Source organism: Brachionichthys hirsutus, chromosome 24 (assembly GCF_040956055.1).
Source record: "Brachionichthys hirsutus isolate HB-005 chromosome 24, CSIRO-AGI_Bhir_v1, whole genome shotgun sequence".
Taxonomy (NCBI): domain Eukaryota; kingdom Metazoa; phylum Chordata; class Actinopteri; order Lophiiformes; family Brachionichthyidae; genus Brachionichthys; species Brachionichthys hirsutus.
The window spans coordinates 1,089,380-1,104,990 of NC_090920.1; the positions used below are offsets into that span (position 1 = coordinate 1,089,380).

A 15,611-nucleotide genomic window follows, 5' to 3' on the forward strand; every position below is an offset into this window, starting at 1 on the left:
TTATGACATTTATTTAAAAAATATTAGATGCGTTTTATGCTCAAGTCAAGTGACTTTTCGGTTCTTGGCCTTAAATGAAATGTTTTCTATCCGGCCGAAAGTCACAGTTGATTGATTTCCCGTCTCTTGCTTTTCTAATGGAACAAATTGACCAGCATCTGGAGGCGAGCGGGTAAATAAAGCCATTAGGCCGCTCTCGCAGCCTTGAACTTCCATTCAAGCCATTAGATTCGTGCTCAGGGAGGCAAAGACATCACAAGTGGAAGCACTTTATTCAACAGGCAGACAGAGGGATAAATATGAAACACACGAAACCAGAAAACATAAAGTACTCTGTCTCGATTTTCTCTTTCAGGCCCTTTTGATGCTGAAAAACATTTGTAGTTTCATTCATCGATTGCTCTCTTTCTTTAAATAAAATAAAAGAAAGAGAGAATTAAATCTATCTTTGCTGTGCTTTAGTGATTCTCGCAAAGACTCCAAACTCATGTCTTGTACTTTCTTCATATGTTATCAGATTTATTGTCCCATTTCAGACATCTATGTGGGGAAAAACACAGGAAAACGCTCAATGTCTCAAAGATCTGCTTTAACATTTACATTTGAGAGAAGTTATTCAAGAAAAGACGAGTGCCTCTGTGATCGGGGGTCTGAGGGTCCAGTTTTGGGGTTTCTCGCACCTCCGTGTGAACTCTGACCCGATCTGTGCGAGGGCTTCTCACAGTTTTTCTATTATGGAAGATCTATTTATTGATCCGGATTAAACTACTTATATTTTCGTTTCCTGATCTATGTGTGTCTATGTTTTTTTTTTTGTAGGCTTCTAAGTCACTGACATTTTAAAAATAACTTTACATATTTCCGATTTTAATGTTCTATCATATTTGGAACCTTTAACTGTGACGTGTGTAGTCTTTTATTCTGAAATGCCACCAGAAGTCGATCTCAGCAAACCGGATGTTGTGCGTCCCGGAAAACAGTTCGGGTTTCCTCTCGGGAACGATCCTAAACTTAACGGGTTTATAAAGGATTAAAGGCAAGTTTATGAGGTACTTTATCGTTATCCTTTTTAAGGCATGTGTTTTTGTATTTAACGTCTAAAAATATCAATTTAACAAATGTTTGTTTTTGCAAAACAAAACAAAAATTGAGGAACGAACGCGTTCGCTAGCATGCTAGCTCAGGCTGCGTGCATTCATACACGTTTTGTTCTCCGTGGACGATTTATAAACCAATCAGCAGCGATGTCTTCTGATAAATTGTATGAACTTTTTTTTTTTAAACATTTACATTTTATGATAATATAATCAGTAATAGCAGCTGTATTTACGTTCCTTTCAAGGAGGGGTTTTTATTTGTTATTTTTTAACAAACACTTGTTCGTATTTTCAGGGTTGCAGTTTGAGCAGCTTGAAGTCATGGCCCACATCACCATCAACCAGTACCTGCAGCAGGTAGCCGAGCCGCCATTAGGCCACGCCTTCTACTCCTAAGTCTTCTACGCTACTTTGCACTCTTGTTTTTTTTTTGCTCCTGTAGGTTTACGAAGCCATCGACAACCACGAGGGCGCGTTCTGCGCCGAGCTGCTCTCCTTCAAACACCCGCACGTCGCCAACCCTCGGCTCCAGGTGAGGCTCCGCCCCGCTCGGGTCGGCACACCCGGGCCTCGCCCGCGTGCGGGTTCTCACCCGCGCGGCGTGTCTTTTCAGATGGCCAGTCCGGAGGAGAAGTGCCAGCAGCTCCTGGAGCCGCCGTACGACGAGATGGTCGCGGCTCATCTCCGGTGCACCTACGCCGTGGCGAATCACGACTTTGTCGAAGCCTACAAGTTCCAGACACTCGTCGTCCAATATCCTTCGTGATGCACGCGCACGCACACACACACAGTGTCAATAAAGTTCAAATCAGTAATCTGGCGTCCCTCCTTGACGACTCACATCTTTCCTGAGAGCTTTCCAGTCCCATAAAGAGGAGAACTGGTGAGTGAGCTGGTTTGAACGCGCTGCTCCTGAACGCATCGCCGGCGGTCTCTCAGCGTCTGTCCGCTCTGTGGTTTTCAGGGCTCTGCCGGTGATGTACGCCGTCACGCTGGACCTCAGGATATTCGCGAACAGCGTGAGCCTGGCCCGCGGCCGGCCGGCCGGCCGCTCGCGTCGGGTCGCCTTGCGGTTGGTGACTTTTCAAATGCGTCTGGCGGATTTTTTTTTTCAGGCGGAGCAGCAGCTGCAGAAGAAGAGTAAAGGTCACCCTGGCGAGATGTTGGAGAAAGCGGCCGAGCAGCTGATGAGCTGCTTCAGAGTCTGCGCCAGCGACAAGTCGGTCCTCCGTTTCAGCGTCTGTTCCCCGATCTCGGATGAAAATGTCGCGACTTTCCTTCAGGTCTCTCTTTGCCTTCGCAGCCGTGCAGCGACCGACGACTCTAAGAAGTGGGGGATGATGTTCCTGAGCAACCAGCTCTTCAAGATCTACTTCAAGGTCTGAGTTCGTACCGGTGCGCGTGTGCGAGTGTACCGGTACTGGGAGGACAAATCGGAGCAAAGTCCTTCTCGATCTGCTCCCAGATCAGCAAGCTCCACCTGTGCAAGCCCCTGATCAGAGCCATCGACAGCTCCAACCTGAAGACCGACTACACCCCGGCCCAGAAAGTCACCTACAAATACTACGTGGGCCGCAAAGCCATGTTCGACAGCGACTTCAAACCAGGTGATTCTGAATAGCGCCCTTTTAGCGTGAGCTACGCCAGCTAGCGGTAACGCTAACGTGCGTCTCCGCGTCTCCGCAGCGGAGGAGTTCCTGTCCTATTCCTTCCGCCACTGCCACCGATCCAGTCAGAAGAACAAGCGGATGATCCTCATCTACCTGCTGCCCGTCAAGATGCTGCTGGTTGGTCGGAGGCCCCCCCCCCCCCCCCCCCCCCCCCCCCGGTCGGTTCGGGCGCCGGTAAAACCCGGTGTGACCCGACCGCTGTGCTCGTTTTCAGGGTCACATGCCGACCCACCAGCTCCTGAAGAAATACGACCTCATGCAGTTCGCCGACATCACGAAATCTGTGAGGTAAAAGCCCGCCGCACGGCGTCCGCGGCGCAGGAAGTGACGTCACTGATCTCACGGGGGGGGGGGTGGGGGGGATCTCGTGTGTGTGTGTTCGTTTTCAGCGAAGGAACCTGCTGCTGCTCAACGAGGCGTTGTCCAAACACGAGACCTTCTTCATCCGCTGCGGGATCTTCCTCATCCTGGAGAAGCTGAAGATCATCACCTACAGGAACCTCTTCAAGAAAGTGTGCGTTCCGCACGCCGGCCGCCGCCGGTCCCCCCGTCTTTCCCCCCCCCCTCCCCACGTGGTTTTTTATGACGTCGTCTGCTCGCAGGTATCAGCTGCTGAAGACTCACCAGCTGCCTCTCGACTCCTTCCTGGTGGCGCTGAGGATGATGCAGGTGGAGGGCGTCGACGTCGACGAGGTGCAGTGCATCCTGGCGAACCTCATCTACATGGTGAGGACGCGCCTTCGTGGGGGGGTGGGGGGGGGGTCGCCCGGAGGTGGATTAAAAACGCTCACCTGCCGCTTCTCGTTTCCTGTCAGGGTCACATCAAGGGTTACATCTCCCACCAGCACCAGAAGCTTGTGGTCAGTAAGCAGAATCCGTTCCCTCCCCTCTCTTCGGTCTCTTAGACGACATTACCCACAATTCCTTCTGGCCGTGACGCCCCACAGGAAACTTTTTTTTTTTTTTGTGTTTTATATTATAAATCAAGTGTGAAATAAACAGGTGCTGGTTTGTACAGCTTGTATCTGATTCATCGTTGAACCGGTTTGTCTTCATGAATACACGGTGGCTTTGGACAGTGCATTGTGGGTATTGGAGTCTTTATTTTATTCACTGAAAATCACATTTTATGATCTGTCTCTTTAATTTCACATAACAAACACGGACATGAGATTATTCCTGACGATATAAACCCTCATCAAAGCGATGAGCGACAAAGATTACTGTGTTAGTTTGAGCGCTGCCATCACCGTGGCAACGCCTCATCTGGTTTGGGAAATGGTTGAGGAAAAAGCTGTGCCTTTCGTGAATTCTATGACGATGGTGTTCTCTTAAGTTTACCGGAACGAAAGTAAAGTATTCAGCCGGGATAACGGAAGCCCTTTTAACGGAGGAGGTTGGAAACGCGAGAACCGCTGCCCTGACCCTCGGGCCCGAGCTTTACCGTGACGCTCTGCCTCGGTGTCGGAGGGATTCTGAAGTTGAACGAGTTTAAAGACGGGGGGGGGGGCGTGGCTTTGTTAGCGGTACTCGGGGTACTGCCTTTCCTGCGGGGTCATGTGATCCTCGGCGGCCGCCAGCCGCGGTTTGATCCAGCGCAGGTAGCGGGAAACTTTGGTGAACACCGCACCGCCGCAGTCCGCCGTTGATGACATCAGCAGCCCGGTCAAAAAGGCGGTCCCGTGATTCAATGTGGCAACCGGCGTCCCCGGCAACAGTCCTCCGCATGGCCTGCTGCCGTCCCCGGGTGAGGCCTGAGCCTTTGAACCGGTGGCGTTGCGGCCGACTCCGGGTCCGTTCGGCCGCTCCGGGGCCTCGTTTTGATTTCTCCTCATGCAGAACATCTTGTTGCTGAGCGGATGCGAGACGTTCAGCTGACCGCGACACTCGTCCAGCGTCATGTAGGACAGTGTCTGGGTCGGACTGGTCCCCCGTCTCTTGGTGACGCCCACCTTCCCAGAATGCATCAGGATGTTTTCGCAAAAGTCCTTGGTAGGCAAGCAGAGGTGGATAAGGGTGGGGCTAAGGGGCAGGGGGCTGGCCAGCTCCAGGAGACTGAGGTCGTTGCCATGGTGATTGGTTCTAAAATTCTCGTGGATGTAAAAGGCCTTGACACGGAAGAGCATCTTGTCACCTAGGAGATGAGGAACGAGTCAAAACGGTATGAAACGGGTGTCGAGTAAAATATTAACACGATGATGAAGTAAAAAAAAAAAAGTTCGATACCCGTGACCACGTAGAAGTTCGAGGGTCGCGGATCGAATCCCGAATCCTTGAAGAGGCAGCGGGTGGATGTCAGGACAGAGAATCGACCCAACGCCACGCCCCCACACAGCTCCACCCCGCTGCTGTTCAGGAGGGACACCTGGAGACGGAAAAACAAACCCACAGCGGGAGCTGAGCCACGCCTCCCCTCGTAGGGCCGAGCTAGCATTTCCCCAACATGGACGAGAAATGCCTCGCTGTGATTGGCTGAAAGCATCTCACCTGCCAGGGGCACGTTCCGTCGCGACGCGTCGACGCAGCCGTGCCGCGCCTGTCGGGAAGCCCTCCGCAGGGACGCCCCACTGTGGACACAAGCGGCGGGTGTTTAACCGGTTGGGTGGGCGTGTCACAGGCGTGTTCGGGGGGCGGGGCGACCCGAACCTTCGGGGAGGCAGCTCCGCCCGTCGGCCTGCAGCTTGAATCCCGGCATGCAGGAGCAGGTGAAGCGGAGGTGGGACGCCGTGCACAGCTGGTGGCAGGCCGCCGGGCCCTCGGTTGGACACTCGGAAACTTCTGAAGCGTAAAATATCGCCGAATCACGTGTCGGGGCGTGATGCAGACGACGGTGTTTCCATGGATACAACAGATGGCTCAAACCCACAGGTCTGATAATAGGACATTCCTCCCTTCCGTGGAGGCGGAGCCTCTTTAGCTCTGGGTGAGTTCCAACCTGGTCTGATGGTCTGCGACGCCGTGGCCGGCTGTCCATCGTCCCGCGGCGCGCCCAGTTCGCACGCTTGGCCGTAATGGGGGGCGGAGCAAAGGCACTGGAACCCGCCCACTTTATCGGTGCAGTTCCCTCCATGGAGACAAGGGTTGGGCTCACACTGGTCCCCATCTGCTCGCGGACAGACGGGCGATCAATGCGATTGATTAGGAGTACAGATTCAATCGTCTCCTTCCGTCTTCAGTGACGTGAAAGATTTCTCACCATGGTAAACGGTCCAGAAGGCGATCTGTGGGCAAAGAACGAGAACCGGTTTGGGCATCGGAGGCAAAGCGGGAGAGAGACCCACCCCCCCCCCCCCCCGATCCCAAACGATCAATCGCTCTGACCGTCTTCTCTGTGTCTTCAAAGTACTCGCGGGCCTCCTCGTAGTTGCACGTCTCCTCGCGGCACTCGCGCTCCAGGTTCCCCTGCAGGATCTCCTCCACCAGGAACGCGTTGGCCCGTTTGGACCGCAGGAACACGTCGTGGGCCGGCGGCGCCTGAAACACTGCAAACGCCAAAAAAACGCCGAAATCAGCCAAACCGCAACATCTGGATGATTCATTCACATGTTTCTGGCCCAAACGTTCGATAATGGATCTGGAATCTGTGATCGTTGAACTCAACAGGATGTCAGTCGAAGAGAAACTCCTTAAAATGAGATCAAGCTCAGTCAGTGGGAAGGTCAAAGGTCAGGGCTCTTACCTTGTCCTTGGACATGAAGAAAGCAGCTAAGGAGGTAGAATAAAAGACCGGGCGCTCGAAAACAAGCCGACATGATTCTGACCGCCATGACACTGAGTCCGCTTGCAGCGCGCGCACACACACACACACACACACACACACACACACATGAGTCACAACCATTTCACAGAGTCCATTTCAGTATTTCTAAATGTCCAAAAATGTGTAGAAAGCTTCGAGCTTATTGACGTAAGAAAGTGAGAAGTCTGTTGCTGTCGAATGAATTTTATTCTTCTGATGATGTAATTATTTAAACCGGAGTCCGATGTTCTGCAGAGCAGCTCAGATTTGTTCATTTATAGAGTTAAAAGTAAAGCCAGGGGCGAACGATGTGTCCCCGCGGTGGACTCTGGACTGTCCTCAAACCACACGAGACAGGCCTCGACCTCTGAAACGTCAACAGTCGGTGGGCTTGAGGTAAACACGCGGCGATTAATCATTTAAAATGAATAAAGTCGGTACTCTCATGGTAGTGCTGCAAAAACGGAATAATAAATTACAGATAAGAATGCAAGAAACAGCATTGATTTCTTAACGGCCATTTATTTTTGAATTTATTTTTTCACATTCGTGATGGATAGAGTTTTTTTTTGTGGACTTGATATCTGATATTTGTGGCTGTTCAATTGATCACCAAAGAGAAAGTTGATTTTTTTTTCTTTTTGTTAAAAAAGAAAAATAACATTTCAAGCAGTCCTAAACGGATGATTATCCATGTCTTCCGTTTGACCTTTTTACCTATTCATAAGCTGATATTGCCTTTGATGTTGTGTTTGAAGTTTGTTCTGCTGCCCCTAATGGACAGAAAAGGAAAACGGTTGCTTCAATTAAATAAAAACTATGATGGACCAACAATAGAACCCAGTGGAACACCCGCAAAGTAATTATGCCCACTGCTAATGGGACGATCGTGTTGCTGTGATGGAGAGGGAGGCGGCTGCTTCCTAACAAGCTCGCCAGTGCTACCAAGTGTTACTACAGTTTGCTCAGCAGCCACAAAACATTAATGTGCTGATTTCACGGGAGCTGATCTCTGCTCGGAGCTTAGAGAGTCATCCACTCGATGGCGCTGTGGTGCCTCCTCTTTCTGCTGCCGCCCACGTCGTTGCGCATCAGCCTGTCGGTTCCTTCGCGGATCCATTGGACGTACTTGGACACCTGGGTGTAGATGCCGTATTTGCCCTTGCGTGCGCAGCCCTCGCCCCAGCTCACGACGCCGGTGACGAAGTAGGTGCTGTGGTAGCGCGTGACGTGCGGCCCGCCGCTGTCGCCTTGGCAGGCGTCCTTCGCCGTCTCATCGTAGCCGGCGCAGAACATGTTGGGGGAGATGCGCAGCTGGGTGGACTCGATGCAGGTCAAGCGGTCCACGTAGGGGACGGTGAGGCGCTGCAGGATGGTGGAGGGCTGGCGACCCTCGCCGAGGCGGCCGAAACCGCTGACCATGCCGTCCTGCTGCCGCATCAAGACCTGCAACGGAGACGCGGAAACAAAATGTAAAAAAAAAAAACCAAACCAAGAGAATTAGAGGAAATTGGGATTTGGGTTCACCTTTTCAGCAAAGCTTTGCTTCGGCAAGCAGGCCGGCAGGATGTACCGGCTGAACCGGATGGGTTTGGCCAATTTGATGAGCGCAATGTCGTTGAGGTAGGTGTCGGGCTTGAATTTATTGTGGGTCATGATGCTTTCTACCAGGTGAGTCTCTTCGTTGCCGTGTTCCACCAGAGTGTCAAATTCGCCTGGACGCGCCGAAAAAAAGTATTTGAGTTTGTTTTGTTTAAAAAAATCGAATCCACTTTTGAACCGATGGATCTGTCCACCGCACGGTCGGACTCACCGAGTTTCACGTAGAGGTACCGTGATTGCTTCATGCAGTGGGCCGCGGTCAGGATGATGTACTCGCTCAGGATTGTTCCTCCGCAGAATCCGCGGTCCTCCTCATTCAGGAGGAGCGCCTGCAAATTGGGACTTGTGATTACGGAGATATGTTGGTGGGTAGCTAGAGAAACGGCGTAAAGGCTATGATCCCATTGAGGATGAAAGGGTCCCTTACCTGCCATGGGCATTGCCCTGGAGGACAGTCCTCTCCGTCGACAATTCGGGTCATACTCGCCATTTCGGAGGTGAGCAAGTCCTCTAAAGTGTATTTTTCTGGCGCGATCTGGCTGTTGCTGCCGTTGTCCGTCGCGTTCCTCTGCTCGGCGGCGTTGGTGTTGGAATAGAGATCCGTCAGATTGGATCCGGTCGTGTTCTCCAGCGTCCTGTTCTCCCGCTCGTACCTGAAAACATTCCGGCTGTTTTCAGTAATGATGGCGCCGCATTTGTAGGTGTCTGCAAGAGTTCAGGTGAAATTAGCCAATATTTCCCGGCTAGAAGTGGAGATGCGAGAGAGCGCGAAGCGTCCCGAAGGCTCACCGTTGGAGTGGCAGGATTTGTCGTCGGACTCCAGGGAGTATCCGTCGGCGCAGGAACATTGAGCACTTCCTCGGACCACTCTGCAGAAGTGTTCGCAGCCGCCGTTCTTGTTTTCGCAGAGCTCAGGAATAACTGCAAAGACATAGGATGCACTGTGAGGATGAGGAGTGCTGATTGGACGTCCCACCCGGGTCGCTCGGCCCCCGACATTAGCCGTAAAACCTGGATTACCGATTTCGCAGTTGAAGCCCTGGAACCCGGCCTGGCAGTAGCACTCGTAGCTACCAATTCCATCTTTGCAGTGTCCTCCATGGGCGCAGGGCGTCGACTCGCATGCATCGCCGTCTGCAGGAGGCAAGGGGAGCCCAGTGACTATTTCAGGATTGACTGCCTTCATCTGATGCCACGCCCACGTCAGCGCCGCGCCGTACTTACCGATGTACTTGGCCCAGAATTCGTCCTGCAGAAAAAGGAAAAGTAGAATCTAATCCTTGTTTCACCGTAATGAAAGTTGAATCGATGTTTTTTTGCAAATGTCGGGTGAACACAGAAATCTCCTTTGCATCAATCGTCTTTATCCAGACAGTAAAATGCACCGAGCAACAGCTCGAATGCTAACCGCTAAAGAGGCAGGACCCCCCCCCCTAACAAACGGGCTGGCCCACAGCCGTTCGGGCGTGGCTTTAAAACGTTTTGTGTTGATGTTTGCAGACGGTTAATACGGTTTTCTCAGCGTTCTCGAAGATCTCTCGCGCCTCCTCCCAGCTGCAGCGCTCCTCCTTGCACTCCCGCTCCATGTTGCCTTGTTTAAACTCCTCAAAGACGCTGTTGGCTCTTCTCCGCCGGGTCAGCACCTCTCTGGCCGCCTTGCCATCCAGGAAGACTGAGAAGAGAGGAAACGGGCGGATCAGCGAGGATCAGTCGAGGAGTGATGGACCCAAAACAGGCTTCCATGTACGCATGGTGCCCCCCCCCCTCCCTTCCTTCATCTGCTCCCCATTCTGGGCCATCTTTCCTGAAAGTTGAGACTTTATCAAACGTACCCATGTGAGCGGCAGCCATGTGGATCAGCAGGAGGCCCGGGGACAGTCGGTGAAACCAAAACATGGTCCGGGACGGACGGCGAGTTCGCTGGGGAAGTGGAAGTAATGAATTCTGAATGTGGAGAGAGGGAGAGAAGGAGGGGAGGTAGCGAGGCCAATGACCTGGGTGAAGGGAGGAGGAGGAGTTGTTGCCGGGAAACTGGACCGGGCGGGGCTTATCTTCAAACTTCCAATGGGATGCTAGAGCTCATAATTATCCTGAATTTAATGCATCCAAAACAATATCAAGAGTCAACTACAACTCCCAGAGTGCATTGCTGGAAGAAACTCCCAGCCAGAAAGTTCCAGCAGTGGAATTTAAAAGCTAAATTTACTCAGAGCTCGGGGGGTTGCACAACTTTGGAATAGATTGCAAAATATATATTTTTTTGCAACATAGAGATAAGAAGAAATCAGCGACCTCACGCAGTTTATTCGTCCATCCAGGTTGGTTTATTTACTAGAATGAGTGACAGATACTGATGGAGGGTTCGCCTCCCTGCGAGGAGGCGTTCATCTCCCAAAACGTTGCATTCGGCGGAGCTTCGGGGTGGAGGGAGGAGGAGGAGGACGAGGAGGAAGAGGGAGCGACGGTTACAGTGAATGAGGATTTTCAAACGCTTAACATGGAGACATTTAAAGACGACTGAATCATTGCAAGCATCAAAGATATACTTTTATTGAAGTATTTTCTGTTCTGGCATGTCAAAGAGCGCCGCTGCTGCTTCCTGCGTCGGCGTCGCGCCAGCTGTCGCCATGGCGCTCTTGACCCAGTGCACGAAGTTTCCCATGAAGTTGTAAACCCCATAATACCCAGGTTGTGGGCAGCCCTTCCCCCACCCCGCCACGCCTGTCAGGAAGTGGGTGGAGCCATACTCCGTGACCAACGGACTCCCATCGTCTCCACGGCAACTCTCCTGCTGACCCTCCAGGTATCCGGCACACAGCATGTTTTCGGTGAAGTTGAACCGGGACACCTGGGAACACAGGAGGTTGTGATGGATGGGCACGGAGAACCTGCGCAGGACGGGCGACGCCTGCGCGGTTTGGCGGGCGTCGGGCGCCTCGTTGCCCCCGCTGGTCCTCCCGCCCCAGCCGGACACGGCGTGGAAGCGGACCGGCAGGAGCTCCCGCCTGGCGAGGTCTTGGGTCGGCAGGCAGACGGGGATGGCGTGACGGGTCAAGGTGATTGGCCGTCTCAACCGCAGCAGCCCGACGTCACTGTCTCCGGTCTCCGGGACGTAGTGCTCGTGGGTGATCACCATGGAAACCGGCATCCTCTGTTCTGTGCCCTCCTCCACGTCCAAGTTGTGCTCCCCTGATAACAAGAGAAAAAATACAAACAAAATAACGCAACGAATCCATCAGAGGAACGTCTCAAGCGGGAGTCTGCAGGAGAACCCGGAGCAGAACCCGGAGCAGAACCCGGAGCAGAACCCGTGCAGCCGATCTGAGCCGGTCCCGGTGACCTACCGGCCACCACAGTGAGCTCCGCAGCTTGTTTCCCACTGACGCAGTGGGCAGCGGTGACAACCCAGTCTGGATCGATCAGAACTCCTCCGCAGTGGCTCTGTCCGTGCAGCTGAACCAGAACCTGTGAGCAACGGAACCCGCGATTAGAACCCACGATGCACCGCCGGCAGTCTGACGGCGCCGGCTGCAGCTTTTCCTCTACCTGCCAGGGACACTCTCCTTTGGGACAGTGGCTCGCCCCCACCAGCCGGGTCTGATCCGACATAGACTGGTTCGTTCCGGTTTCCTCTGGAGCCAGTTTCCCACAGGGATACTCCACTGGCGGGGGGGGGGGGGAACACACACGTGTATTTAACTGGGATTTGACAGATATCTCCGGAGCTGATTTTTTTGTTACTCAACAGCGGACCTTTTGGATAGGAGTATTAGCGAATATTAGTACCCCGAGGAATACACTGTCGTCCGTCTGCCCCCAGTTCGTATCCGTCAGCGCAGGAGCATTTTCGATATTGTCCTGAGCCGTCGCAGAAATGCTGACAATGCCCGTTGAGGTTCAAACACTTCAGCCAGTCTTCTAACCCTGGAAGGAGCAGCGGCGGACGTTACTCGGGCTTCGTGACGCACTCGTGAAGAAGAGGCTCTTCTTACTGAGCTCGCAGCGATCGCCGAGGAAACCCTCCGGACACAAACAGTTGAAGGATTGCCCCATTTCCTCGCAGGTCCCGTTGTTGCGGCAGGGGTCGTCCGAGCAGGGGCTACCTGATCGAAAACCGAGGCGTTAACGGCGTTAAAGGGTTAACGGCTTCGGATCACGCTGCGGAAACTGGAAGAGGAGGAGATGAAAGGAGGCGCTTACGGTTGTACGTCCTCCAGAACTGCCTCTGCAAAAGGAAAGAAAACGTCGCACGTCATTTACTCAAAAAAGAAAGGACATTCTTTTGATGTTGATAAAAGGCATCGGACCGTCCGGTCGTCGTCCTCGAAGACTTCCCGGGCCTCCTCGTAGTTGCAGATCTCCTCCACGCATTCCCGCTCCATGTTCCCTTGTTTCATCTCCTCCAGGAAGCCGCTGTTCGCCCGCCGCCATCGCTGCAGAACCGCGTTGGCCTCGTCCCTCTGGACAAACACTGCCAGGAGACACGTCTTTATTTACTCCATCGTGTACGTGGAGGTCCATGTGGGGATAACAAGATAATAGAAAATGCTATTTATTCTCATGCTAACTCTTTTAAGCGAATGGAAAAGTTTGCAGACCTGCAGCCGCAGCGATGCCTGAAATCAGAATCCAGCCGGCGCAGCAGCTCCTCAGCAGCATGTCGAGTTCAGGGTTTCCACTCAACGGGGACAAGGAGCGTTTTTAAACTGGGGGGGGGTCAGGCGTTTGAAGGACACGCCCACTAAGCTTCGGACCCTTGAAATGAAATCAATGCAACACAGAGACGGGCATTTACGCTGTTGCGTAATTAGTAAATAGACTTAAATCTGCGTGCGCGTGCAGACCGAACGGTCATCTCAGTTTATAAGCTCATACAAATAATACCAAAGTGCTTTCCAGAATGTGTTAAAAGTTATTTTAATAGTGAATTATTCAGCTTTAATTTACACCCGACAATCACCAGTATCAGAAGCCACACGGCCGGCGGGTCTGTTCCCGCTTCCCGTTAGCTCGTGAGCTAATTAGTCTCCCGCTAGCTATTGTCCCGCGTTGCTGTCCGGTTGTGGATCCAACCCAGGTAGTTGGACACGCGGGTGTAGATGCCGTAGTTGCCCGGTCGGGCGCAGCCCTTCCCCCAGCTGACGATCCCCAACAGGAACGCCGTCTTCTTGTACGTCGTCACCAACGGCCCGCCGCTGTCGCCTTTACACGAGTCCTGCCGGCCCTCGATGAACCCGGCGCAGAACATGTTCCCCGTGAGCGTAACGCCGCTCTCCTCCACGCACTGCTGCGTTCGGATCCGCGGTACCTTCAGTCGCCGCAGCAGGTTTGAGGTCGGCCCGTTCTCACTCCGCCTCCCCCAGCCGCTGACCGTGTGCAGGTTGACGGCCCAGAGGACACGGTCGGCCAGCGTCCGCGCTGGCAGGCAGGCCGGGACGGCGTGCCGGGTGTAGACGATGGCCGACGCCAGGCGAAGAAGGGCGATGTCGTTGTCGGCGTTGGTCGCCACGTAGTTTTCGTGCATGAGGATCTCAGCAACCTGGATGAGCTGCTCCGTGCCTTCAGCCACCTCAGTGTTGTGCTCGCCTGGCAGACAAAGACCAGGGTAAACGGAGTCATCTCGCGTTTAAATGTGAGGTGTCATGGTGTAAGGCACCTGTGGAGGGGATTCGTACCTGCGACCACCTTCAGGAACTGAACATCAGTGTCCTCCAGGCAGTGAGATGCGGTTAGGATCCACGTCGGCTTATAAATAACGCCCCCACAGAAACCTTTACCTTTGTACACCAACAAAACCTTGAAAATATAGAAAGCTGCTAAGGTGGGGGGGAACTTTTAGACACATTTGTGTTTTTCTAGAGCGCATGAGCTACACAGTAAACAAGTCAACTGCCTGTTTAACCTCAGCGTACCTGCCAGGGGCATTCACCTTTGGGGCATTCTGTTCCCCCGACGATTCGCCCTCGAGGGTGGAGCTGCTGGCTTTCGTTTTCTCCCTGTAGGACGGGGACCATGCCGCACGCAATCGCCTCTGAAACCATGACAAAGGTCGACAACTCGAATTCCCATTTTGCCACTGAACCAGCAGAATGCAAATAACGCTTTTTCAGTGTGGTGTTCCACAGGGATCAGTACTAGAACCACTATTATACAACATTATACCCAAAGTTTATTCCTCGGTCATCCCAGTATGTCCCGATTTAACATATTTTTGTGTTCTTCCACCTTCCGCTACGCAGCTTTGTCCGTCAACATCCAGGAAGTAACCATCTGCACATGAGCAGTTCAGTTTTTGTCCGCCCTCCTCTTCGTCACAGAAATGTTCGCAGCCTCCATTCTCCAACAGGCAGCTGTTGGGTACGACCAGGCAATCTAAAAACCAAATGATACATTCAGGATTTAAATGTTTCCTTCCGCGAGGGACTGGGAGTACCCGTCTTAGAACCGACAACCCGCCGTGCTGGTACATTTGTTTGGTGCGTATTTTGCTCACCGAGCTCACAGTTGACCCCGCTGAACTGCGGTGTGCAGTAGCAGGCGTAGGAAGAACCCTGGGTGAAGCAGCTGCCTCCGTTCAGACACGGGTCTGACTGGCAGCTGTCTGGGACTACAAGACGGGCGGGCGGGGGGGGGGGGGGCACAGGGTTTAGAGCTATCAGAACACGCCTGCATTCTGGTGTGAGATGGAAATGTCCCGGTACTTACGGTTGTATGTTTTCCAGAATTCTTTCTGAGAACACAGAGGACTGACGTTAGAAATTGTTTTTTTCAGCGTAAATGAATTTTTAAAAAACCCCCGAGTCTGACCGTCGTCTCGTCGTGTTCAAACACCTCGCGAGCCTCCTCGTAGCTGCACTTCTCCTCCAGACACTCCCTCTTCAGATCTCCCATCTGGAGCTCCTCCATCCAGCCGGAGTTATACCTCCGAGTCCGGACCAGAACGCCATGGGCGTGTTCTGGATCCAGAAAGACTAAAGAGAAAAAGGCCGAGTCGGGATCAGTCAGCCGCGTTCCGCGTCTGGATGTGCTCATCCGCTCTGTAACCGTTAGCATGCTAGCATTAGCATTTCAATCAGACTGCAAAACTCATGAGAGAAAACAAACGACTCGCGTTTTTTAAAAAAAGGGATCAGATTTATTTTTGACTCGGGTTCTACCGCAAGTCTCTTTGACCTTCCTCACCTGACGCCGCCTCGCAGCTGGAGAGGCAGAAGGCGACGAAGACTCTCTGCCACATCGTCGGATTCATCTGTTGGGATCTGCTTCTCTGTGGATCCACAGGTGCAAAGTCTGAACCCCCTCCCGCCGTCCTCTTTGATCACATGTTCCCCGCAGAAGTACTTGAATGTGGCCCGTTCAACCGGACGGCTGCTCTTTGCCTTCCACGGGAAGCTCCTGCTTTTATTCGCTCTTCCCAACCCTTTCCCTGCTTTGCGACTTTGCTCCTCCGTGGGTTGCATTAATTCCTTGCACGTTTCCAACTTGCAATTATTGTTCATACCC

General features: G+C 52.9%; 5 protein-coding genes across 5 annotated transcripts; 1 reads left to right on the forward strand and 4 right to left on the reverse strand.

The window, feature by feature from the left end:
• Positions 1–969: 969 nt before the first annotated feature.
• On the forward strand, positions 970–3,841 carry pcid2 (PCI domain containing 2). The gene is given in 14 exon segments (XM_068756320.1): positions 970–1,049; positions 1,393–1,454; positions 1,540–1,629; positions 1,711–1,850; positions 1,939–1,980; positions 2,062–2,116; positions 2,213–2,316; positions 2,401–2,476; positions 2,563–2,704; positions 2,784–2,884; positions 2,982–3,061; positions 3,162–3,281; positions 3,370–3,493; positions 3,583–3,841. Coding segments are annotated over 13 exon segments (1,200 nt in total). The 5' UTR covers positions 970–1,049; positions 1,393–1,418; the 3' UTR covers positions 3,673–3,841.
• A 446-nt stretch (positions 3,842–4,287) lies between these two features.
• prozb (protein Z, vitamin K-dependent plasma glycoprotein b) lies at positions 4,288–6,534 on the reverse strand. Its single transcript, XM_068756263.1, has 8 exons — positions 6,447–6,534; positions 6,089–6,249; positions 5,964–5,988; positions 5,703–5,870; positions 5,414–5,545; positions 5,255–5,334; positions 4,994–5,132; positions 4,288–4,901 (listed from the first exon to the last, which is right to left on the reverse strand). Exons 1-8 carry the CDS (start codon positions 6,532–6,534, stop codon positions 4,288–4,290), a joined length of 1,407 nt encoding a protein of 468 aa, XP_068612364.1.
• A 995-nt stretch (positions 6,535–7,529) lies between these two features.
• On the reverse strand, positions 7,530–10,004 carry f10 (coagulation factor X). Its single transcript, XM_068756261.1, has 9 exons — positions 9,941–10,004; positions 9,620–9,780; positions 9,333–9,357; positions 9,129–9,242; positions 8,898–9,029; positions 8,536–8,813; positions 8,320–8,437; positions 8,034–8,221; positions 7,530–7,952 (listed from the first exon to the last, which is right to left on the reverse strand). The coding sequence occupies exons 1-9, from the start codon at positions 10,002–10,004 to the stop codon at positions 7,530–7,532; spliced, it is 1,503 nt and encodes a 500-aa protein (XP_068612362.1).
• Positions 10,005–10,656: 652 nt separating this feature from the next.
• On the reverse strand, positions 10,657–12,767 carry f7i (coagulation factor VIIi). The gene is made up of 8 exons (XM_068756262.1): positions 12,707–12,767; positions 12,416–12,579; positions 12,309–12,333; positions 12,101–12,211; positions 11,895–12,032; positions 11,655–11,770; positions 11,453–11,573; positions 10,657–11,297 (listed from the first exon to the last, which is right to left on the reverse strand). The coding sequence occupies exons 1-8, from the start codon at positions 12,765–12,767 to the stop codon at positions 10,657–10,659; spliced, it is 1,377 nt and encodes a 458-aa protein (XP_068612363.1).
• A 373-nt stretch (positions 12,768–13,140) lies between these two features.
• LOC137912225 (coagulation factor VII-like) lies at positions 13,141–15,357 on the reverse strand. The gene is made up of 8 exons (XM_068756575.1): positions 15,291–15,357; positions 14,916–15,079; positions 14,814–14,838; positions 14,602–14,715; positions 14,334–14,480; positions 14,021–14,139; positions 13,784–13,904; positions 13,141–13,694 (listed from the first exon to the last, which is right to left on the reverse strand). Exons 1-8 carry the CDS (start codon positions 15,355–15,357, stop codon positions 13,141–13,143), a joined length of 1,311 nt encoding a protein of 436 aa, XP_068612676.1.
• Between the last annotated feature and the right edge of the window lie 254 nt (positions 15,358–15,611).

Coding starts and splice junctions, on each gene's coding strand:
- prozb (XM_068756263.1), bottom strand. CDS start 6,534: ATGGCGGTCAGAATCATGTCGGCTTGTTTTCGAGCGCCCGGTCTTTTA. Junction 5,546..5,702: donor GTCGCAGACCATCAGACCAG/GTTGGAACTCAC, acceptor TTTACGCTTCAG/AAGTTTCCGAGTGTCCAACC. Junction 4,902..4,993: donor GAACTTCTACGTGGTCACGG/GTATCGAACTTT, acceptor CTCATCTCCTAG/GTGACAAGATGCTCTTCCGT.
- f10 (XM_068756261.1), bottom strand. CDS start 10,004: ATGTTTTGGTTTCACCGACTGTCCCCGGGCCTCCTGCTGATCCACATG. Junction 8,438..8,535: donor CAGGGCAATGCCCATGGCAG/GTAAGGGACCCT, acceptor CCCAATTTGCAG/GCGCTCCTCCTGAATGAGGA. Junction 7,953..8,033: donor AGCAAAGCTTTGCTGAAAAG/GTGAACCCAAAT, acceptor TCTCCGTTGCAG/GTCTTGATGCGGCAGCAGGA.
- f7i (XM_068756262.1), bottom strand. CDS start 12,767: ATGCTGCTGAGGAGCTGCTGCGCCGGCTGGATTCTGATTTCAGGCATC. Junction 12,033..12,100: donor CGGCGATCGCTGCGAGCTCA/GTAAGAAGAGCC, acceptor TGCTCCTTCCAG/GGTTAGAAGACTGGCTGAAG. Junction 11,298..11,452: donor GGAGCTCACTGTGGTGGCCG/GTAGGTCACCGG, acceptor TCTTGTTATCAG/GGGAGCACAACTTGGACGTG.
- LOC137912225 (XM_068756575.1), bottom strand. CDS start 15,357: ATGAATCCGACGATGTGGCAGAGAGTCTTCGTCGCCTTCTGCCTCTCC. Junction 14,839..14,915: donor TTGAACACGACGAGACGACG/GTCAGACTCGGG, acceptor CTGTGTTCTCAG/AAAGAATTCTGGAAAACATA. Junction 13,695..13,783: donor GTTCCTGAAGGTGGTCGCAG/GTACGAATCCCC, acceptor TTTGTCTGCCAG/GCGAGCACAACACTGAGGTG.